The sequence below is a fragment of the Parasteatoda tepidariorum genome, chromosome 2 (genome assembly GCF_982258835.1).
Source record: "Parasteatoda tepidariorum strain Cologne lab strain chromosome 2, Ptep-v5.0, whole genome shotgun sequence".
Lineage (NCBI taxonomy): Eukaryota > Metazoa > Arthropoda > Arachnida > Araneae > Theridiidae > Parasteatoda > Parasteatoda tepidariorum.
In genome coordinates, this window is record NC_141756.1 from 8,014,951 (window position 1) to 8,038,378 (window position 23,428).

A 23,428-nucleotide genomic window follows, 5' to 3' on the forward strand; every position below is an offset into this window, starting at 1 on the left:
TTTCCATTTTCGAGTCTGTAAATGTTATGTTTTGCTATTGAAAGATGAAAAAACTGATTAAAAAAACTATACAACTTATTCAAAATTAATGTAAAAATCACATTTAAGAGCTATTAAAATAGGATTTTAAGTTTAAAAGTTTGATTATAAATTTTAACTTTTAAACGATTCATGGTACCAAAAGGATTGGTACCTTGAATCGTTTAAAAGTCGCAGCTAGAAGGGAGGTACTTTTAAACTCAAAATTCGAAATCGGCATGTTTTTACAGTCTCAATTACATAATTTTTCTACCATTTTTCAATAATACATACTTAAAACAACAATTTTCAAGAAAATAAAATTGTAAAACATTAAAAAAGAGTTCAAAAAAATTGTCAAATATTAAAAAAAGAATTCTTAAAAAAATAAATAATTCAGTCTTTTGAATAATAGGGTTAATATTCCACAGTATTAAATAATGCTAAAGTTTTAATTATAGCATAAGTTTTTTCAATTACCAATCAATTACATTTTTTTCAAAAAAAAAAAAAAAAAAAAAAAAAAAAAAAAAAAAAAAAAAAAAAAAAAAAAAAAAAAAAAAAAAAAAAAAAATTTTTTTTTTTTTTTTTTTTTTTTTTTTTTTTTTTTTTTTTTTTTTTTTTTCAATTACTGTTGTATGGGTCATAAAACAGTGATGTCCACTCTTCAATCTTTTCATAATTTTCTCCGGCACAATCCCACACAATCTCAGAGCGTGAAAAGGATCTAGTCCGTATGAAATTGTCAATTCTTCGCAGCAATATCTTACCAAATGGGTTTAAAGTAATATTGGCCCGTTTTAAAACCAATTTGACCACTGGTTCTTTTTCATCAATATGAATTTGTTCGCGTTCTTTATTTAATAAACGAAAAGTAAGGTTACAATATGAACCAGAAGGAATTATTTGATATACTTTCACCCCCGGAATTAATGAATATAACCAACCTCTGGCATCTCGTGGTATTTTGATCTCGATATCAGTAGACACTATTTCCTTGCTCTTTTCCCCAAGGGTGTAATTACCATTAGGAAAAATCTGTACGACATTTTCAAAAACTTTTGGCTCCGTCCCAAAGAATGGTTCTTTCACTTTGTATAGTATTATGCGTCGATCTTTTTCCATCATAATAAGATTAGGTGGAAATGTTGAAACGTCCAATACCGTTGTATGCAGCAAGGTTATATTTTCCAAGTCGTGGGAGCTCCAAAAAATTCTGATGAGCTGAGTTGCACAAGACCTGGCACTCGGTTTTAACCTACAACGTTAAAAAAAAAAAAAAAAAAAAAAAAAAAAAAAAAAAAAAAAAAAAAAAAAAAAAAAAAAAATTTTTTTTTTTTTTTTTTTTTTTTTTTTTTTTTTTTTTTTTTTTTTTTTTTTTAATACAAGCAAGTATCAAAGCTTACAAATTGTTCTAAATGTATTATAACGATTGTAAACATTTTACGCTTGAAACAGACGGGGTGGAGGTTGTTGAAAATGTATTAACGGTTCAAGAGGTAACGCAACTCCAAGAGAAAATGTGGATTTGGTTACAAAATAAAACAAAATACTTGGATAAACCCATTGTCAAAAACGATATATCGACTTACAAATCTCTATTTGATCTCTATCCAAAACACGGTATGTTGTTTCAGCACTGGGACTTTGGACACAATCCGTTATCCTGGTACGTTCGTCAAAACCAAAATGTCTTTAATCAATTTAGTCGTATTTGGTGTACAAACCAATTGCTCACAAGCTTTGATGGAATCAGTATTTCCTTACCTTGTGAATATACGATGCGTGGTTGGACGCAATACAAGGAATGGTTTCACACTGATCAAAACTTTCAACGAAATAATTTTGAATGTGTTCAAGGACTCGTGAATCTTTTTCCAGTTTACGAAGGTGACGCCACCTTGAGAATTCTCAGAAAAAGTCATTTATTGCACAAGGAATTTCAAAAAACGTTTAAAATTACACATTCATCAGATTTTTGTCGGTTGACACAAGATGAAAAACAATTTTACTTGGATCGTCTAGACAGTCCATCGGATATCTGCGTAAAGGCTCCCGCTGGCTCCCTCGTGTTGTGGGATAGTCGAACCATTCACCAAGGTATGGAACCACAACGTAATCGTAAACTACCAAACATCAGATGCGCTCTGTACATTTGTATGACACCTGCAAGACTGGCAAGTCAAACTCAAATTCAGAAAAGGATCAAATATTTCGAAGAACGACGAACCTGTAATCATTGGCCTCACAAAACGAAGGTTTTTAGCAAGCATCCTAGAACGTATGGTAATCCCCTTCCAAAAGTTGAAAATGATGACGACTTGGAAATTACAAATTTAATGAAACAGCTTGTTGGTTATGTTTAAGAGTATAAAAAAAAAAAAAAAAAAAAAAAAAAAAAAAAAAAAAAAAAAAAAAAAAAAAAAAAAAAAAAAAATTTTTTTTTTTTTTTTTTTTTTTTTTTTTTTTTTTTTTTTTTTTTTTTTTTTAAAAATCTAAAAAAAATTTGGATAACGTGTTGCTCTTAAAAATCCTCTTCCAAAGAAAACTCGTGACTCTTTGAGAGCACTCCACACTTTTGATACTCTCCCACCCGCTTTTCAAAAAAATTGGTCTTTCCCTCCAAACTGATATTTTCCATAAAATCAAATGGATTTTCCTTTTTGTAAAACTTGTCACATCCCAAGTCCACCATCAAACGATCTGCTACAAACTCAATGTATTGATTCATCAATATGCAATTCATCCCAATGAGGCTGACTGGTAGAGCTTCTGTTAAAAATTTTTGCTCGATGGACACTGCATCTGTTATGATTTGCAAAATTTCTTCTTGTGTGGGTTTCTCTTGCAAATACTTGTTGAACAAGAGGCACGCAAAATCACAGTGCAATCCCTCGTCTCGACTGATGAGCTCGTTGCTAAAGGATAAACCAGGTAAAAGACCACGCTTTTTTATCCAAAAGATGGCTGCAAAGGACCCGGAGAAAAAAATTCCCTCCACGGCCGCAAATGCTACCAGACGATGGGCAAAGGAGGGATGCTGTATCCAGTTTAATGCCCAATCGGCTTTTGCTTTCACGCAGGGCATTTTTTCAATGGCGTGAAATAATGTATTTTTTTCTTTGGGATCCCGAACGAGTGTCTCAATCAATTCGCTGTACATTTCTGAATGAATATTTTCCATGGCAATTTGAAATCCGTAAAAACATCTGGCTTCCGTGATTTGTACTTCTGTCGCAAAGCGCTCCACCAAATTTTCCACGACGATACCATCGCTTGCCGCAAAAAAGGCCAACACATGTGAGAGGAAATGACGCTCATCAGGTTTTAAATTATCCCAATCTGTTAAATCTTTGGATAAATCCACCTCTCCTACTGTCCAAAAAGAGGCTTGAGCTTTTTTGTACATGTCCCAAATGTCTGGGTATTCTATCGGGAATGTCACGAAGCGATCCGGATTGGGTTCCAGTAGCGGTTCTACATACAAGAAAGGTTTGCGTGACTTTGGGACTAGTTTTAAAAGATTAGAAACAAAATCTTTGTGTTTTCTAATGACTTCCGTTGCCACTGAAATGTTGAATTCGTTAAAATTTTCAGTATCCCAAAAATCCACGTCTCGATATTGATAGAAATTTGGATCCAAATCCTTCAGCACATCCAACTTTTTGCGCTCAGCCTCTTGAAAAAAATTGTTGTAGGTTTCGAGTGTATCATATCGCTCCAATTCAAACTTGCGCCCTCTTTTTCTCATTCTTTTGTATCCCGCTTCAACAGCTTTCGGTGATCCAGCAATGGATGAACCATAATCCAAAATGAGTACGTGATCTACACCCAAATGCTTCAAACGCTTCCTGTAATATCTTTCCAAAGGTCTCCAATCCAATAGACCGTCTGAAAATTGAATACAAGATAGCAAGGGACACCTGGAAGTGATGATGGTCCAGTTGGATGCGCAGGTTTTTTGCAGGGTGGATACCTTTGCTTGCAGTCGAGCAGCAAAATTTTCCAAGACCAAGTAATTGCGTAACGTGTCATTGTGTGAGTCGTGAAAGAAATCTGGGTCAGTCTCTATCATGTCGACACAATCATCTATGTAACCATCAACCGTTGGATAAGAAAAATTTTTCATAACGGTAGTTTTGCCGATACCTACAAAGGAGGCTTGAATCTCTACAAGTATTTTGACCATGTCCGTCAGCAGTAATAATTTGATTCAAGCAAGAAGCCACATTTTAAATAATCCAAAAAAAAAAAAAAAAAAAAAAAAAAAAAATTTTTTTTTTTTTTTTTTTTTTTTTTTTTTTTTTTTCAATTGAAGAAATAACTGTATTAAAATTTTTCTTGTCTTCTTGGAGCATTTGTTTCGTTGATTATTCTTGTTTTCCATTATTACCATATCTAAGGCTTATTGCGTGTTCGGATGGAATTTCAAAATAACAGCTATCGTTATTGCGATCTCCACTCATCTGTATAAACTCCAGTTCAGCTAATAAGTCACCTTTGGATATTTCTACCTTCTCCTTATCTGAATAATTAACTAAAACCACTAAAAGCCGACTATGACTGTCTAAAGGCCGAACATACTTGCTTGATTCATTAAAAATGTCAGCTAACACACGTACTGTTTGATCCAACCATAGTTCTGGACTTGGACGAGGTATCACAAAACTAAATCTTGGTAAGAATTCCACGTTTTCTTTTATGATTACGTATTTTGATTGTAAAGGTTCAAGTACTATATCCTCTGAGCAAAACAGCTTGTGTTCGATTGCAACAAGTGATTCTGTTACTAGATTCATCATGATATTTGAGCTATGATTCTTGATGATATTTGAAAGTGTGAAGCTTCAAGCAACTCGCAGCAACTTAAGTAGTCACAAAAAAAAAAAAAAAAAAAAAAAAAAAAAAAAAAAAAAAAAAAAAAAAAAAAAAAAAAATTTTTTTTTTTTTTTTTTTTTTTTTTTTTTTTTTTTTTTTTTTTTTTTCATACATTGTTACTACTCAATAATTTCATCAATTGCTCTCGTCCAACTTGTTGCCAATTTTCCTCACAAGACGCATAGACTTGACCCAAGTCATTTAAAATTTCTGTCGTTACTTTTCTAACGTCGGTAAAATATTCCGCATTTCTATGTAAAAATGTTTCGGCCCACACTTTGACTCGATGTGTTTGCATCGCAATTTCATCGTTGAGCATGAGGCTCTGCAATTCCCGAGTGTACAGTTGCAACAATGCCAAAAAAACGACGCAGCCTGAATCCGTTCCACCCAAACTACTTAGTTCGGGTTTGTTATCCAACCATTTATACATTTCGCGTACAGATCGAGCGTGTGAGCGATAGTCGCGACGCATGCTATTTGGATGTATCATTGCCAACAAGTAAGTTTTCAAATCTTTTGATTCAAGTCCGTCAAACCCGTCTACTGCCAATAAACGATACATGTCACGGTTGCCCACGTCATGACTTGTTGTATTTTGACTTAACCACTGTTTGAACAATACGCACCAATCCGCTTCATCAGAGGGCAAGAGCTTTAAATTTTTTCTCTTTACGCCTTTTGAGAGTATCGACACCAATTCTTCGCGAACCAGTCCATCGTGAAAATCTTCCAAATCATTGTCAAGATGTAACCATTTAGCGACTTGCTTCAACACATCCCATCGATGTTTTCGAATCGTTTGCCGTCCCAGGAAACAGTGACGCGCCACTTCTTGGTGCAACAACCTCTTCAAAACGTTATGAGAGGAGCCAGTCTCGAAAAGTTTCTGGTGAAACTGTTTTAAATGGTTTGTGCTCTGGCCAAATTTTGTTGATAATCCAGGTTGGCGCAACAACCGTTTGTGTGTCATAGGTTTTTTGAAAGAGCTTTTGAACGATTCTGGATGAGACATCTTGGGCAATGCGTCCGAAATGATTCAATTCTCTTTGAACAAAAATATCTGCGTATTCCACTCGAACACAAAGTCTGGTAAATTGTTTAATAAACCACACCAATGGTTTGTTTCGTAAAGACAAATGGCGTTGCAAGTCTTGTTCAACGTTAAAGTTTTTGGTTGTCTTCATCAAAATGACGTATTTGCAAGCATCGGGAGACACGTCAGCTCTTGTATTTACTAGTTTTGCATTATGCCATTGATCAAATGATGTTTCCATGAAAAAAGACAATGATGCAGCGTAGTGGTAGAAGATTTACTGTAGATCAAATCAATGACATTCGAAAAAGAGTAAAAATCTTGAGACACGTTGATGAAATGGCTCTATTGGTGTATTTATTGCTCGAAACTAAACTAAAAATGAACGATTTGCTGACGTGGTTCAACACGGATAAAACTAAACGTATGGAATTTTTGAAAATGCATCCAGAGTGTATGGCCGACTATGCTCGTGCACCCAGACTCTTTCCTAAAACACACCAAGGGTACTTGAAGCAATGGAGTAGAAAATGTCTCGAGTGGTACGGTGTTCAAAGGGCAACGTTTGAAATGTTGAAACGTTCAATATCGTTCTATACTGCAAGCTGATGAGTTGTCAGAGCTTTAGAAAATTTTCATGCGTTTAAAGTATCAAGACTCACCGCCTGCCTTTAACAGACAACTTAGAAAAAAAAAAAAAAAAAAAAAAAAAAAAAAAAAAAAAAAAAAAAAAAAAAAAAAAAAAAAAAATTTTTTTTTTTTTTTTTTTTTTTTTTTTTTTTTTTTTTTTTTTTTTTTTTTTTTTTTTTTTTTTACAAGGTTATTGACGTTTAAGCTAAAGTTGCAAATTCTAAATTTGTGTGAAAAGATGACAACATGGATTTATAAACATTTTTTTATTTTTTTCACAAGCGTAATACAAAATTATTTTCATAATAATAATAATAATAATATATATTAAATGCGAGCATACTACAAAAATAAACACTCACATTCGATGTGGGATCGGTTCCATTCCCAAATGCAAAAATTTTGAAATGCCTTTCGTCACGGCAATCCACCTGTGACATTCTGCCCTCGAGCAATATACACACCTGCTCGAGTCTATGGTGGCATCTGGTTTCAATACCACCGCTTTTAGTTCCCTGGCTGGATGATAGGGGGGTAGCCTCGCCAATACTTCACCCCATTTTGATTTGGTGATGGCGTCCGTGTGGATCAAAAAACGGACCCGCATGTCGTAGAGTTTCTCCAACAGATGCTGAGGGTGCATGGGTCCATCCATGACGTCATATACGTAACCGTTGGTCAGGGTGTGTCCGTCTTTTCGAATGCACAGCACGGCAAAGGTCTGTGAATGCCGCCCTGTATAATGAGTCTTTCGCCTGCGTTCGTAGCCGTCTCGACGATAGTTATGACTCGTCTCCTCGAAGGCTGGCGGGGGAGAGTGAGAACGCACGTCGTTGATGGTGCTGGGCTTGGCAGGTGGGGCAGACGTTTTGACAGTCTTCGAGGCCTTAGAGTCCACTGGTGTCTGGCTCGAGGTGCTGGACTTGGCAGGTGGGGCAGACGTTTTGACAGTCCTCGGGTCCACGGGTGTCTGGCTCAAAGTGCTGGACTTGGCAGGTGGGGCAGACGTTTTGACAGTCCTCGAGGCTTTAGAGTCCACGGGTGTCTGGCTCGAGGTGTTAGAGTCTACGGGTGGAACAGAGATGAGACAGGTGGGAAGCCTGGACCTGGAGATGGGTGATTTCAATCTTTTGGGTGGATTGGAGAGGCGAGGTGGAGAGGTGGAGATTCGCTTCTCTCGGGATCGATAGTCAGAGGCCGAGACCAAGGGTATTCTGGCAGGATGAGCACGAGAGGGGGCCACTTGGACGATGGAGCGTGGAGTGGGTTTCAGTGTGTTGGCAGGTGGTGAGGCCACAGGCATGGGTGGCGACATGGGTTCAAAGAGCTGAGGCTCAGGTGAGGGAGGCAACGGAGAAATCAGCTTCATCTGGCCAATATCCATAGAAGTGGGCGTCGGAGGTGATGGAGGAGGCACCGACTGGAAATTCAATTCGGTCAAATCGTCTTCGTCAGAGGAGGAAGACGACGAGGAAGACGACGAGTCAAAGTCCGAAGAGTCAGCCATGGTTAGAAGAGCAGAGAGAACTGGCAAAGGCAAAGCACTGGCTCTGAATGATCTGAAGGCTCAGAAGGCTCTACCTTATATACTGCTCAGGCAGGAAAAAAAAAAAAAAAAAAAAAAAAAAAAAAAAAAGTTTTTTTTTTTTTTTTTTTTTTTTTTTTTTTTTTTTTTTTTTTTTTTTTTTTTTCCTATGTTGTTGTGTAACACGTAGCTCGTCTAAAGTGTTGAGAGGTTTTTTAATTTTTTCATCATTCAACTTTGCAAGTTGTGAGAGCTTCAAAAAATTCAGATTCTAAAATTTCTGTTACATTACTCCAAACGAAATAAAGCAAAGATGAATCTTCCGAGGTACAGCACGTTGTATAGCAATTTTCATGGTTATACGGAAGCCAAAAATGAAGGAGATTTGATTGTGTTAAATTTTGCAGATGCGAAATTTGATCCTTGGTCCGTGTTGCATTTGTATCGATACGATACCATCTGTAGAAATACAACAAAACCTTTTGCTCAAGCACTCAAAGTGTTTTTCAATACAGAAGATCCCATCACTGTCGTGTGCCAAAATAATACTTGGAGCGCTCTGTTGGGTAATTCCAAGACCATTATGCCTATGCCCGAGGAATCTGCTACATTTCAAATGTATGCCACCCCTTACTTTGTAAGCGATCCCGCTCTTGTCGCCGAATACATGCGAGGAATATCTCATCAAGCGTCAGATATTATATTTTCTTACAAAAACTGCGTTGTCTATTTGGATAAGGAGGATTTACCGTATCCCGGTGGAAACTATTTTGGAAATTGCAGACCGTGTACAAATGCCATGTATCGCATTTGCATTTTGAGTAAGGAACCATCCCAACACGTATTGTCAGTTGCTGAAGAATGGCGCAGCAAACAGAATCTGGGTATTGAAACTCGATTGTATTTGACCAAAGATAAAATTACAGATGCAAAATTGATTCCCTTTCAAGTTGTTGAAAGACCTTATTTACCAGAAGAGAGGGCTGTCGGAACCGGGGCGATACAAAAACGCTTGTCCATAAACAGGCCCCACCTTATCATACAAGACATTTTAAATTCGTATCACCGTAATCATGTCGTCACTCTCCAAGGAAAACCTTCAGATGACGTTTTGCAGCGATTGGGCGTTATTGTGGAATGGCCATTTCGCATTACGTATGAAGGAACGCGAGCCCATTCACAGGAACCCAACGAATTTGTGGCGTTATCTGTAAATGGTCAATTGCCTAAACGTATTTTGTACGTCCGATATCCATATGACGTGTATACAGAATTTCATGAAGTTCCCACCACCGCGTGGACACCCATTTATTATGTCCCGACATTTTTAAAATTACCACCCAATACAGAAAAAGTGAGCGTAGACTCGACGGTGCTGGGATACGTGTACAATGGAGGATTTTTCTGTTTTAGCTTCCCGATTTTGGAGGGACGCCCTGCGTTAGAATCGCAACGAGGCATTCAATACATTTTTCAAACTGCGACACTCACGGATGAATTTCAAGTGATGGAATCGTTTCGATTTGATCACGTACACGCAGTCAACAAAGGTATTCAAAAGGGTGTAGCGTATCCATCGTGGTGCCTCACAAAATCCGACACTGTACTTCCTTCAAAAGTTCAAATGCCAAAGTTGGTGATGGAGTGGTTGAATTTGTTTCGGCACAGCAAAAGCAATTTTGTCGATGTCAAAATGGTTCCAATGGCGTTAACATTAGTTCAGCACAAAGTTTGCTTTCAAACAAAAATTACAACCCCTCATAAAAAGGAGGGCTACGTGTACATGTTGAGTGATGACGACATTGAGCTGCAGATGGGTCAAAACGAGACAAATTACATCAACAGTAATCGTGTATCTAGAGGAGATGAAAAGACTTTGGAGGAACAGAGTACATGTGTGATAAGTTGATTTTCAAGTCGAGCGAGTTTCAAGAAATTCTAAAGTTGAGGTCTTGACGAAATTCTAAAGTTGTGAGTTTAGAGAAATTCTAAAGTTGCGATTTGAGGGCTTGAAGAAATTGTGACGATTCTGAGATTATCAAGACTCAACGCGTGGCTTTAACAAACAACGTTAAAAAAAAAAAAAAAAAAAAAAAAAAAAAAAAAAAAAAAAAAAAAAAAAAAAAAAAAAAAAAAAAAAAAAAAAAAATTTTTTTTTTTTTTTTTTTTTTTTTTTTTTTTTTTTTTTTTTACAATGTTAATTTCTTATTTTTCAACAGACGATGAGGTGCAACAATTAGATGGGTATTCCTGGTTCCTTTCAGCAAAAAATCCACAGCCACCCAATTCAAATGAGGGTTGATTAGCAAAACCAAAAAGTATAACAATTCCAATCGAGTCACTTCATAGAGCATTGTATTTTCTCTCGCCCAGGTTTTGGCCAAGTCTTCAATGATTGTGACAATTTCATCCCTTCGTGAACATTGAATGGCCATTTCCCCATTAAATCGAATGTCTAATTTGACAAAAAGAGGTTGATTAATTAAAAAATACAAGTATCCGCAATCATTTTTGTTTTTCAAAAGATGTTCGATATACGTCTTGGCCATTTGCTGTACCGTAGGACATTTGACCAGCTCTAGTGTTATTCTTTTGGTAAATGGTTGCATTGTTTTACATGTTGGGATTTCTTTCTCAATGTCCATCCTGTGTCGTTTGCGCATGAGCTGAATCAATTGATCGTTTGGTAAATCCAATTGTCTCAGCTGTGGAATCATATCGCTCTTGTCTTTTTATAAATTTTCCACGCTATCCACAACACTATAAGCGCTGTCGTGATTCCCGCTGCCCAATAGAGTAACGGTACCAAATAAGCCACCCAATTCCAAGCCCCCAACGTTAAACCTTGAGCATAATGGGCCAACGCTTCTCCAATCGTGGGTCGACGGCATTCCATTTCTTGACCAGGCAAACAATTATAAAATTGACAATCGCATAATTTACAGCACGACTTTTCCTTGTCTTCGTCGAAATTTAAACAAGGATCACCTTGCACGGTTTGCGAGCAGAATGAAAGCTCATCCACTGAATCCGGTTGACAACAACTGAGGTCTTTCACTTTACACACAGAGTTTTCGGATTTTAAAAAACAACCCGAATTGGATTGAATGTAATCGTTGATGGCCGACACGCCAACACCCACCACAGTGGCAGCAGTGACCGCCACCAAACCTTTTTTGGTAAACACTTTGGAAATGACGCGACGCAGTGAATCATTCTTACTCACAAAAGATCGTAAGTGCTTTACATTTTTTACCGTCCCCTTAAACCCTTTGAAGCTTTTTCCTATTTTGGGGCGCTTAAACACCCATTTTTTCCAAGCGGCCATTGCTTGATTTTCAAAGTAAACAAAGTAAGGAAATGGAATCAACTGCTTGCCTTTTGAGTGGAGGAAATACCTTTTGCACTGGACGTAAGAACAGTCACTTGAACAACCTCTTGTGCGCCAAACATTTGAAAGAATATTACGGACTCGAAATATATGCGCATTGCATAGAAAAGCCTACTTCTTATAATTTTACGGGTTGGGTTTTGAAGCCATGCGATGGAATCATTTTTAAACGAAACGAAGTCATTATCCCCGTGCAAAGTTTCATCGATAAAACGTATCGAAATAAAAATGATGCAAATACGCCAGCGCTGACTAATAAGGAAAAAACGTATTCCATGAATCACGTATTGGACAAATTTATGCGAAGAGCAACTGACAAGACTCAAGTCGTTAAAGGTGATCGGAAAACATTCGAAATGCTTCGAAATTTATCCGAAGTATCTAAAAACGTAAACCTTAACCCTAACACAGCTTGTGAACTGGATCCAGTCAACATTGGTTATATCCGATCGAAAATGACAGTATCGGAAACGTTTATTGAAAATCATGCCAACAAGGAGCATATGAATGGAATTGTATTAACCACGGATAAACGAATGAGTCTCATGGAAGCACAAGATTTGTCTCTATGCCTTAAATACTTTCTCAGTAGATTTGAAACCTCCCAACACATTGTACAGGATTTAAATTCAAAAACGTTGGAGGTGGACAATACAAGCTACAGTTGTGCGTATATTGAAGGTATTGGTGTTGTGGCCAGCAATGATGTTGAGTGTAGTGCCCCGCTCGTCATTTTCGGATCTTCCAGAGGAGTTCACGAAGTAGGGGCAGCATCCGACTTGGGATTCTATGCGGAAAATGTTATCGTGTATCCCAAAGAAGTTGTAAACCAAAAAGTCTCGAAAAATATGATTAATCAACAAAATGCATTGCGTAGAACAATAATTGCTGGACGTGCCTATTAAATACATACTCGAAAAAAAAAAAAAAAAAAAAAAAAAAAAAAAAAAAAAAAAAAAAAAAAAAAAAAATTTTTTTTTTTTTTTTTTTTTTTTTTTTTTTTTTTTTTTTTTTTTTTTTTTTTTTTAAATATATACGTTTAGCAATAGGCAGTTTTTTTAGTTGAAATCAATAACTTCTTCTTCCACGACAACGCACTCAGGTTTCTCCATTTTCATCATTTTGCACGAGTACACATCAATTATCCCGTCGTCATCATCGTTGTCCAAAGCTCTTTTCTGAGAAGCATCTTGTGGTACGTCAGGCTTAGGTTCCCAAAAAACGTCTCCCAAAAATACTTTCGATTCTTTTAAATTAGATTCTGGAAAGGCAATCATTTTCAACACGTTGCCACCAAGACGAACACATTCATCCCGGCTTTCCTTTAACGTATAAAAATATCGGATATTAAATTCCAATTTGAGAATAGCGATAAATGTTCCCTCAAACATTTGCGATATTTGAGTATCAAATCGATTCAGAACCCTACGCCCATCATAGATGGCTGTTTTCACGATACAACTATGAAAGTTGTTTAATTTTAAATGTGCGCCTTTACTAATCATTTCTTCTCTGGCATCATTGCAGTACTTGCAAAACATGCTGCATGCACCAAAATTTAATTTGCTCGTGTCTGAAAACTTTACATTTTCCACATCGCTGTTCATCGCTGCACTCAATACGTTCAAAATGGGACACTCTTTTAAATTAATGGCGAAATACTTGCTGTCACTGCGTTTTGAATCCTTGTCATACGAACGATAGACTGAGCATTGTCCAACTAGAATCACTTTAATGGATTCGTTGTTCAAGTTTTGAACGCGAAATTGTTGGTTGTATGAAACTTTTGCAGGACCATAAAGAGATCTGGCATCGGTTTGTAATCTCTGGTAAAATGAGTCGTTTTCCAATACTTGCTTCCAGTCTTGTGTTGTGAGATTTAAGGCATCGCCTTCGGCAGCCAACTCCTTAATCTGTTCGGACAGGGTTTCATTTTTCAAAACTCGAGCGATGAGAGAACTGTAATCTTCCATGTCTTGATTTGGTTGGTTTCAGTTGTGAGTGAAAATTGTTTCGAGGCAACCGAGCTTTTAAACACAACATCGTAAAAAAAAAAAAAAAAAAAAAAAAAAAAAAAAAAAAAAAAAAAAAAAAAAAATTTTTTTTTTTTTTTTTTTTTTTTTTTTTTTTTTTTTTTTTTTTTTTTTTTTTTTTAACGAAGCTATTGACGTTTGAACTTGGACCAGTATTATCTAAAGTTGTGAGCTCCAAGAAATTCTAAAGTTGTGAGCTCCGAGAAATTCTAAAGTTGTGAGCTCCGAGAAATTCTAAAGTTGTGAGCTCCGAGAAATTCTAAAGTTGCGAGGCCCCAGAAATTCTAAAGTTGCGAGGCCCCAGAAATTCTAAAGTTGCGAGGCCCCAGAAATTCTAAAGTTGCGAGGCTCTAGAAATTCTAAAGTTGCGAGGCCCCAGAAATTCTAAAGTTGCGAGGCCCCAGAAATTCTAAAGTTGCGAGGCCCCAGAAATTCTAAAGTTGCGAGGCTCTAGAAATTCTAAAGTTGCGAGTTGGAGGGCTTCAAGAAATTCTGATAAGACTGAGATCATCAAGACTCAACGTCTGACTTTAACCAGCAACGTCAAAAAAAAAAAAAAAAAAAAAAAAAAAAAAAAAAAAAAAAATTTTTTTTTTTTTTTTTTTTTTTTTTTTTTTTTTTTTTTTTTTTTTTTTTTTTTTTTTTAACGAAGCATTGACGTTTGAACTTGGACCAGTATTATCTAAAGTTGTGAGCTCCAAGAAATTCTAAAGTTGTGAGCTCCGAGAAATTCTAAAGTTGTGAGCTCCGAGAAATTCTAAAGTTCCGAGGCCCCAGAAATTCTAAAGTTGCGAGGCCCCAGAAATTCTAAAGTTGCGAGGCCCCAGAAATTCTAAAGTTGCGAGGCTCTAGAAATTCTAAAGTTGCGAGTTGGAGGGCTTCAAGAAATTCTGATAAGACTGAGATCATCAAGACTCAACGTCTGACTTTAACCAGCAACGTCAAAAAAAAAAAAAAAAAAAAAAAAAAAAAAAAATTTTTTTTTTTTTTTTTTTTTTTTTTTTTTTTTTTTTTTTTTTTTTTTTTTTTTTTTTTTTAACGAAGCTATTGACGTTTGAACTTGGACCAGTATTATCTAAAGTTGTGAGCTCCAAGAAATTCTAAAGTTGTGAGCTCCGAGAAATTCTAAAGTTGTGAGCTCCGAGAAATTCTAAAGTTGTGAGCTCCGAGAAATTCTAAAGTTGCGAGGCCCCAGAAATTCTAAAGTTGCGAGGCCCCAGAAATTCTAAAGTTGCGAGGCCCCAGAAATTCTAAAGTTGCGAGGCTCTAGAAATTCTAAAGTTGCGAGTTGGAGGGCTTCAAGAAATTCTGATAAGACTGAGATCATCAAGACTCAACGTCTGACTTTAACCAGCAACGTCAAAAAAAAAAAAAAAAAAAAAAAAAAAAAAAAAAAAAAAAAAAAATTTTTTTTTTTTTTTTTTTTTTTTTTTTTTTTTTTTTTTTTTTTTTTTTTTTTTTTTTTTTTTTTTTTTTTTTTTTTACAATATTTGTATGTTTGAGCTCTCGAGCCAATATTGTCTAAGGTTGACAGCTCCCGGAAATTCTAAAGTTGAGACCTTCGACAAATTCTAAAGTTGAGACCTTTGACAAATCCTAAAGTAGGTCAGGTAACGGGTCTCGATAATCTCAACTCGTGAGAATTTATTTTTCATTTAAACAAACTCAATTTTTTTCTTCCAGGTCTTGATTTTTCCACGGGAGGAATTATCTTTTCAATCGTTGATCCTCCCCATTTTCTTTTATTCAATATACTATGTATTTGATCTTGTGTGTTTCCCGTCATACGATCAGTCCTCTCACGCAAGACACGACCATCCGATATAGAAACCTCGTAAATGTGGCCGTTTATCAATGCATCTTCTTCCAATGATTTGAACCGATGCTGAGGAATGTAAAAGTATCCATCGTTGTACATGACATCCAAAGAATGGTTTTCTTTTACTTTAAAAACATTATCGCTTTCCGTATCATGGATAATATAGCCGTCTGTATTGAAATCTGGTTCGGGTAACTGAAATGCTGAAAAATAATATTTTTGCGCGCGATACCCTTTAGGCAAAGAGATACTTGGCAAATACTCCAAAAAAATGTTTCTCTTGCACCAAGGTGCTACCAAATGTCCACGGACTTGATACACATCCAGCAAAATAATTGTGTGACCCAAGTTTTCTGCAGAAAATACAATTCCGTCATCAATTGTGATGCCCTTGCGGAGTTTTTGCAATCCACCTTCCCATTTTTCTACAATGCGATCCGAATAGCTATATACCATTCCAAACGTACCATCCCATTTATGAGCCACCAAATGGGTATCAGAGTAGATGAGATCAGGAATGCACGTCACTGGTTTTCGGGACATGTGTTCATCTAATGTGTAGGTTGGGTGTGGAAAACCGCGTAAATAATTATAGATTTTTTGATATTTTGTTAAACATGATAACAACTGCTCTCCGGGAATGGATTCAAGGGATTTTTTAAACACACCATACTCCCATTCAAATACTAACCGAAACATTCCATCGATTGCTTGAAACGTGTAAATTTGGGCACAATCATCCAATTTTAAAACACGTCGCTTTTCGATCCGAAACGGACATTGAAAATTGCCCACTGCATCCAGAAATGTCTTGTGATTCTCCATATTCCATTCTTCATATGGGATTTCCTTAGAATGTATCCATCTGAACCATAAACGATCGTGATAAACCATTTTTGTATTTAAAATTGTTTTGATTTCAAGAGCTCTGTCACGAAACCGAAAATGGGGTTTTATATAATAGACTGGGCGAGTCACGACAGAGCCAAGCCATTCAGACGCAATGTGATTTAAAATATAGTCGAGACTAGAACTGTTTTGAACGACCAATCGAAATTCGTATTCATGCATTGTATAATGCGTGGAATTGTTCTGAAAGATACAGCAGCCAATTCAATCGGTGCTGAATAACAAAATATATGCTTCCCAAGTACAAAATCAGAATGAATACTCCCCAATAAATATTTTTCCAAACGATATGAAGCACTGCTGGTATGGATACTGCTGGAACCGCAACGAGAACCAATACAATCTGGGCCAGTTGTTTTTCACTAGAACCAAATGATTCCTTTACACGATCTGCATCATCCGCGGCCAATATGTTTTCAATTCTCTGTGTTAGAGTAGTACTGGACATTTCTTGTTTCGTCTTTACCTTTTAACAAGGTTAAAAAAAAAAAAAAAAAAAAAAAAAAAAAAAAAAAAAAAAAAAAAAAAAAAAAAAAAAAAAAATTTTTTTTTTTTTTTTTTTTTTTTTTTTTTTTTTTTTTTTTTTTTTATCTCATTGTTGCCTGTTGCCTCACAACTCCAAATGGCGGTGGTTGCGTGCTGCGATTCATAAACATACGTATGCTCAGACCAAGACCTACAATCAATAATCCCATTATAATGAGTAGGGTCACCACCAACCAATTGTTTGTTGAAACTGGTGTTGTTGGTTTCACAGGAGGACCTCTTATGACGGGAGGGTTGTTTTGAGCTGGAGGGTTGTTTTGAGCAGGAGGGTTGTTTTGAGCAGGAGGGTTGTTTTGAGCAGGAGGGTTGTTTTGAGCAGGAGGGTTGTTTTGAGCAGGAGGGTTGTTTTGAGCAGGAGGGTTGTTTTGAGCTGGAAGTTGTGCATTTTTAATAAAAGGTATTGTATTATATTTTTTCTTGGGTACCCTTGGACTACTAGTATGTTGGACCTTTGTTAAATAATCGACATATCCTTTGTGTTTGCGATATAATCTCCCAATGATATTAACTTCATTCACTTGGGGATTGATACCTGTATTTATATAGGGTTTGTTGTCGAAAGATGGGACGATCACGTACCCATCGTTCGTTTCGGGATATCCCAATGGAAAAAGTGTTTGGATAGTAGGACCCGGTGTCGAGAAATCCTTAATATATTCGTTATTGTATTCATCTACAGGATATCCGATAGCGTCTCCAAATACTCGAGCATACGTTTGGTTTAAAATGACTTCCTTTCTGTCCAAAGACAACTCATCTGTTTTGATCCGGGGGTAAATTTCCTTGCCGTCGGACCGTTTCGCGTATCGGTCAATGTCTTTACCATTCATACGTGTGACATCACTCTCTGTAGTTGGATCTGTAATGTAAAACTCGTTCCCGTCTTTGTCTTTTGGAAATATAACTTTTCCATGTTTGGTAAGGGCATAAATGTAGTTGCCATTTTTCAATCTTGCAAACGACATAATGGTTGGGTAAAACTCATCTCCGTTCGCCTTTCGGGCGTACACCTCGTCACCTCTTTTGTTTGTTGCTATGTTGTCCATGTAATATTCATCGCCGTTGCTGTTTTTTGGATAAACGGGTTTACCGTTGTGACACAAAGGGTAAATTATAAGACGATTTATATCCATAATCCATTCATTGTCGACCACAAATTGACACCCTTTTCTATATTTTGGATAAAATGGAGCTCCTGTGCTCATTGTGGCGTATTCGGGACGTTTATTATCCCTAAAGACATACTGATCACCATTACGAAGTTTTGGATAAAATTCATTTCCCAAGCGATCGCGAGCATATTTAAACGATCCGGTACTCGTTTTGAGGAGTATTTCAGGCGTCGGGTAATATTCGTCATTGGAAGCAGTTTTCGCGTAATACGCTTCACCTCCGCGCTTGGCAAACACAGAATTCTCACTTGTCTCATCAATATCATCACTAGTGGGATAAAGCTCACGTCCATCCAGGCTTTTTGTATAGCTTTCGTTGCCAAATGCATCCACGATAAAATATCTAATGTCGTTTGTGTCATCTTCGGACATGTCGGAATCCCCCATTTGAACGTCAGGCTGTGTGTACATTGTACTTGATTTATCAGATTAATGCAGAGTCGCGCCTGTAGGTTTCAAACCTTTATAATACCTTGGATACATGGCTACACCTTTTTCATCGACTGCATAATAACCGTTCAAATTGTCTTTAGCGGGTACTTCTTTCCAAACACGAAAAATGTAATACTCGCTTCCGTTGGCTTTTTTAGGATAAATCTCCTTTCCAGACAAATTGCGCGCATAGTAGTACTCATCGTTATTTTTAGGCGCTACTTCGAGATTATGAGAATCTTTGGCATAGATTGGATTTCCCAAGGCATCACGCGCATAGTGTTCCACACCACCGATTTCAAGGTAAGTTTCATCGCCATTTTCATCTTTAGGATACAAGGGTTGTTTGGATGTCAAGTCGAATGGATACACGATTAAATCGTCTTTGGTAAACAAATATTGCGGAATTCCATCTACGTTTTTTGGAATGTATTCAACTGTACGCAATATTCCATCGACTATAGATTGATAGGAGGGATAACAGTTAAATTTTTCATTTAAAATTAAAAATGGGAGATGAAAGGGATTAGGGAAATAAATGCCTTCTGTATCGATAGTCGCGTAACGCACAACCATCGGTATGATGGTTGATTCAAAATCTTCATCTGGTTCATGCGCCGTGTCCATCGGGGGCAGTGCAGGTGTATCTTTTGATGGATTCAAAGAATTTTCAATTTTGTTTGTGGGGACAGGTGTTTCTTCGGAAGGATTTGCAGTGTCATCGGCTGGTGGTTCTTTAGAAGAATTTGCAGTATCACTGGCTGGTGGTTCGACGGAAGGATTTGCAGTGTCATCGACTGGTGGTTCTTTAGAAGAATTTGCAGTATCACTGGCTGGTGGTTCGACGGAAGGATTTGCAGTGTCATCGACTGGTGGTTCTTTAGAAGAATTTGCAGTATCACTGGCTGGTGGTTCGACGGAAGGATTTGCAGTGTCATCGACTGGTGGTTCTTTAGAAGAATTTGCAGTATCACTGGCTGGTGGTTCGACGGAAGGATTTGCAGTGTCATCGACTGGTGGATTTTCGGAAGGATTTGCAGTGTCATCGGCAGGTGGTTCTTTAGAAGAATTTGTAGTATCACTGGCTGGTGGTTCAACGGAAGGATTTGCTGGTGGATTTTCGGAAGGATTTGCAGTGTTATCGGCAGGTGGTTCTTTAGAAGAATTTGCAGTATCACTGGCTGGTAAATCTTCAAAAGAATTTGCTGGTGGATTTTCGGAAGAATTTGTGGAGTCATTTGCCGGTAGTTCTTTGGAAGAGTTTTCAGTTTCATCCATTGGTTCTTCCTCAGAAGTATTTGGCGCGTCATTTGCTAATGGTTCTCCCGAAGAATTTGCAGTTTCATTTATTGGTGGTTCTTCAGAAGGGTTTCCAGCGTCATTAGCTGGTGGTTCTTCGGAAGGGTTTCCAGCGTCATTAGCTGGTGGTTCTTCAGAAGGGTTTTCAGTGTCGTCCATTGGATCTTCTCCATTTGAACGACGCTTTTTTGGAGCAGGAACCGCAAAAGTGGAATAATCATCGCTTTTTACTTCAATTTCATCAGGTTCTATCATGAGTGGTCTACGGCGATGTTTCGCATTGTCAAAAGCTATATCGGGATTCATCACCGGAATGATTGAATTTGGAACGTCATACCATACTTTACCTCCGACCATACCTATTTCGGAATCATTGGGGACAGCCTCGAGTCTCTCCAATCTAGCCTTTCGACGTCGCTTTAGAATGGGTTGACTCTGATCACGTCCAATATTCATACCTTTATTTATGTTGAAGAAAGATGATTGTGATACTGTTATGTGTGATTATGGTTTTTGTTGGCTGGAATCATCGGTTTTATAGAGCCTATATAAAACTTTCATGGTATACATTATACAAAAACGTTATGCCTAAAGAGTGGCGCTTGTATATGATTCAAGAAAAACCTCTGGGATGGATCGTTTAATCATCGGCACGTTGATGGCTACAGCTGCTTATACGACAGGCGTTATTACGTTATGCATGCTAATAACAAGAAAGTGGTATTTATTGCTATTTTTTATCATAAATATATTAATATTTATTTTTTTCTTCTTCAGCTACATCAAAAAGTGGTTGTTTTTGGAATGGTTTAGTGATGTATTTGATCTGTGTTATTGGTTTTGCAAAGCGAGACAATGGTGGCAGACTCCTGGACTCTCATGAGCTTAAGAAATTTTTTTCGTAGACTGAATTAAGAAAATTTTGATGAGCTGAGATGATCTAAGACTCGACGCTAGCAAGTAGTGAGGGCTCCATAAATTTCGATGAGCTGAGATTATCGAGACTCAACGGTTGACTGAAATTATTCATGATACAACATTTGTAAGTTGTAAGGGCTTTGGAAAGTTTTGATGAGCCTAGATATTGAAGACTCTACTGTCGCAAGTTGTGAAGGTTCCAAACAAGGCTATGGACGTTTGAGCTTGAGCCAATATTGTATAAGATTGAGAGCTCCAAGAAATTCTAAAGTTGCGAGGCCCCAGAAATTCTAAAATTGCGAGGCCCAAGAAATTCTAAAGTTGCAAGGCCCCAGAAATTCTAAAGTTGCGAGTTGGAGGGCTTCAAGAAATTCTGATAACACTGAGATCATCAAGACTCAACGTCTGACTTTAACCTGCAACGTCAAAAAAAAAAAAAAAAAAAAAAAAAAAAAAAAAAAAAAAAAAAAAAAAAAATTTTTTTTTTTTTTTTTTTTTTTTTTTTTTTTTTTTTTTTTTTTTTTTTTTTTTAACGAAGCTATTGACGTTTGAACTTGAGCCAGTATTATCTAAACTTGTGAGCTCCAAGAAATTCAAAAGTTGCGAGGCCCCAGAAATTCAAAAGTTGCGAGGCCCCAGAAATTCAAAAGTTGCGAGACCCCAGAAATTCAAAAGTTGCGAGGCCCCAGAAATTCAAAAGTTGCGAGGCCCCAGAAATTCTAAAGTTGCGAGTTGGAGGGCTTCAAGAAATTCTGATAAGACTGAGATCATCAAGACTCAACGTCTGACTTTAACCTGCAACGTTAAAAAAAAAAAAAAAAAAAAAAAAAAAAAAAAAAAAAAAAAAAAAAAAAAAAAATTTTTTTTTTTTTTTTTTTTTTTTTTTTTTTTTTTTTTTTTTTTTTTAACGAAGCTATTGACGTTTGAACTTGAGCCAGTATTATCTAAACGTGTGAGCTCCAAGAAATTCAAAAGTTGCGAGGCCCCAGAAATTCAAAAGTTGCGAGACCCCAGAAATTCAAAAGTTGCGAGGCCCCAGAAATTCTAAAGTTGCGAGTTGGAGGGCTTCAAGAAATTCTGATAAGACTGAGATCATCAAGACTCAACGTCTGACTTTAACCTGCAACGTCAAAAAAAAAAAAAAAAAAAAAAAAAAAAAAAAAAAAAAAAAAAAAAAAAAAAAAATTTTTTTTTTTTTTTTTTTTTTTTTTTTTTTTTTTTTTTTTTTTTTTTTTTTTAACGAAGGTATTGACGTTTGAACTTGAGCCAGTATCATCTAAACGTGTGAGCTCCAAGAAATTCAAAAGTTGCGAGGCCCCAGAAATTCAAAAGTTACGAGGCCCCAGAAATTCAAAAGTTGCGAGTTGGAGGGGGGCTTCAAGAAATTCTGATAAGACTGAGATCATCAAGACTCAACGTCTGACTTTAACCTGCAACGTTAAAAAAAAAAAAAAAAAAAAAAAAAAAAAAAAAAAAAAATTTTTTTTTTTTTTTTTTTTTTTTTTTTTTTTTTTTTTTTTTAACGAAGCTATTGACGTTTGAACTTGAGCCAGTATTATCTAAACGTGTGAGCTCCAAGAAATTCAAAAGTTGCGAGGCCCCAGAAATTCAAAAGTTGCGAGGCCCCAGAAATTCTAAAGTTGCGAGGCCCCAGAAATTCTAAAGTTGCGAGTTGGAGGGCTTCAAGAAATTCTGACGAGACTGAGATCATCAAGACTCAACGTCTGACTTTAACATGCAACGTCAAAAAAAAAAAAAAAAAAAAAAAAAAAAAAAAAAAAAAAAAAAAAAAAAAAAAAAAAATTTTTTTTTTTTTTTTTTTTTTTTTTTTTTTTTTTTTTTTTTTTTTTTTTTTTTTTTTTTTTTTTTTTACTTTGTCGTTTGAACTTCCATCAATTCATTACTGGCTGTTTCGACAAATCCATGTTCCATTGCTACACGGTCAATATACTCAACCGTTTTCTTGAAATTTTGTTCGAGTAAAGTTTCAAGATTTGGATAAACGTCATCGCCACGCTTAATCAATTGCATTATGTCAGTTTCATCATCAATTATAGTCTTTAAATCATATCGGACGTAGTAAAGCAAAAGTTGAAAAATTGCACTTGCTCTTGATTTAACATCTATTTCGCTTAAACGTTTCAATTTTTCTCGTATTTCGAGCAATAAATCCTGTGGAATTGAGGGAATGCGTTTCCATTTAAAGTGTGAATACAATGAAAACACGTTTTGATAAAATATTATAAACAATTGGGTCAATTGAGCCACGGTAATTTTGCTATTTTCAACAGCATCATATTTCTTTTGCAATCGTTCAAATTCCATTCTCCAATTTTCATTTTTTATTTCCTCATCTGCTTCCATGCGCTTGCGTTTTCCTTTTACCTCTGGCTTTAAATTTGAAAAGTTTTCATTTAAATGAGTAATTTCTTTTCGTAAGTTTTTAACTTCCAACGTCAAGTTTGAATGTTCGCGTCGCAAATTAACATTATCCTTCTCTACTATTTTAATGTGTTCTTGTAGTTTGCTGGCACCAGGATACTGTACACTCGTATAAATTTTTAATTGTTCGTGGTTAAGTTCCTTTTCACTTTGTAGAGCTCTTATTTCCATGTTCTTTTTGTCGATGTTTTCGTTTAGCATATCGATATCCCGACGCAATTTTGAAACAGATTCGGAAGCTGATCTCTCGTTTATTTTTTGCGTCAGTGTTTTTTCCGCGTCACGTAATTTTTGCAATTCCTCAAACATTGCTTTTTGCGCACTAGTGTTTTTCTCATTCGTTTCTTGGAGAGTAACGTTTTCTTGAGTCAATTTTTCGA

General features: G+C 36.4%; 2 protein-coding genes across 2 annotated transcripts; one reads left to right on the forward strand and one right to left on the reverse strand.

Moving 5' to 3' along the window:
• Positions 1 to 1,436: 1,436 nt before the first annotated feature.
• Positions 1,437 to 2,384, forward strand: LOC147814412 (uncharacterized). Its single transcript, XM_087155499.1, has one exon. The coding sequence runs from the start codon at positions 1,437 to 1,439 to the stop codon at positions 2,382 to 2,384; it is 948 nt and encodes a 315-aa protein (XP_087011625.1).
• A 147-nt stretch (positions 2,385 to 2,531) lies between these two features.
• On the reverse strand, positions 2,532 to 4,239 carry LOC147814413 (ribonucleoside-diphosphate reductase subunit M2 B-like). The gene has a single exon (XM_087155593.1). The coding sequence runs from the start codon at positions 4,205 to 4,207 to the stop codon at positions 2,543 to 2,545; it is 1,665 nt and encodes a 554-aa protein (XP_087011719.1). The 5' UTR covers positions 4,208 to 4,239; the 3' UTR covers positions 2,532 to 2,542.
• Between the last annotated feature and the right edge of the window lie 19,189 nt (positions 4,240 to 23,428).

Coding starts and splice junctions, on each gene's coding strand:
- LOC147814413 (XM_087155593.1), bottom strand. CDS start 4,207: ATGGTCAAAATACTTGTAGAGATTCAAGCCTCCTTTGTAGGTATCGGC.
- LOC147814412 (XM_087155499.1), top strand. CDS start 1,437: ATGTATTATAACGATTGTAAACATTTTACGCTTGAAACAGACGGGGTG.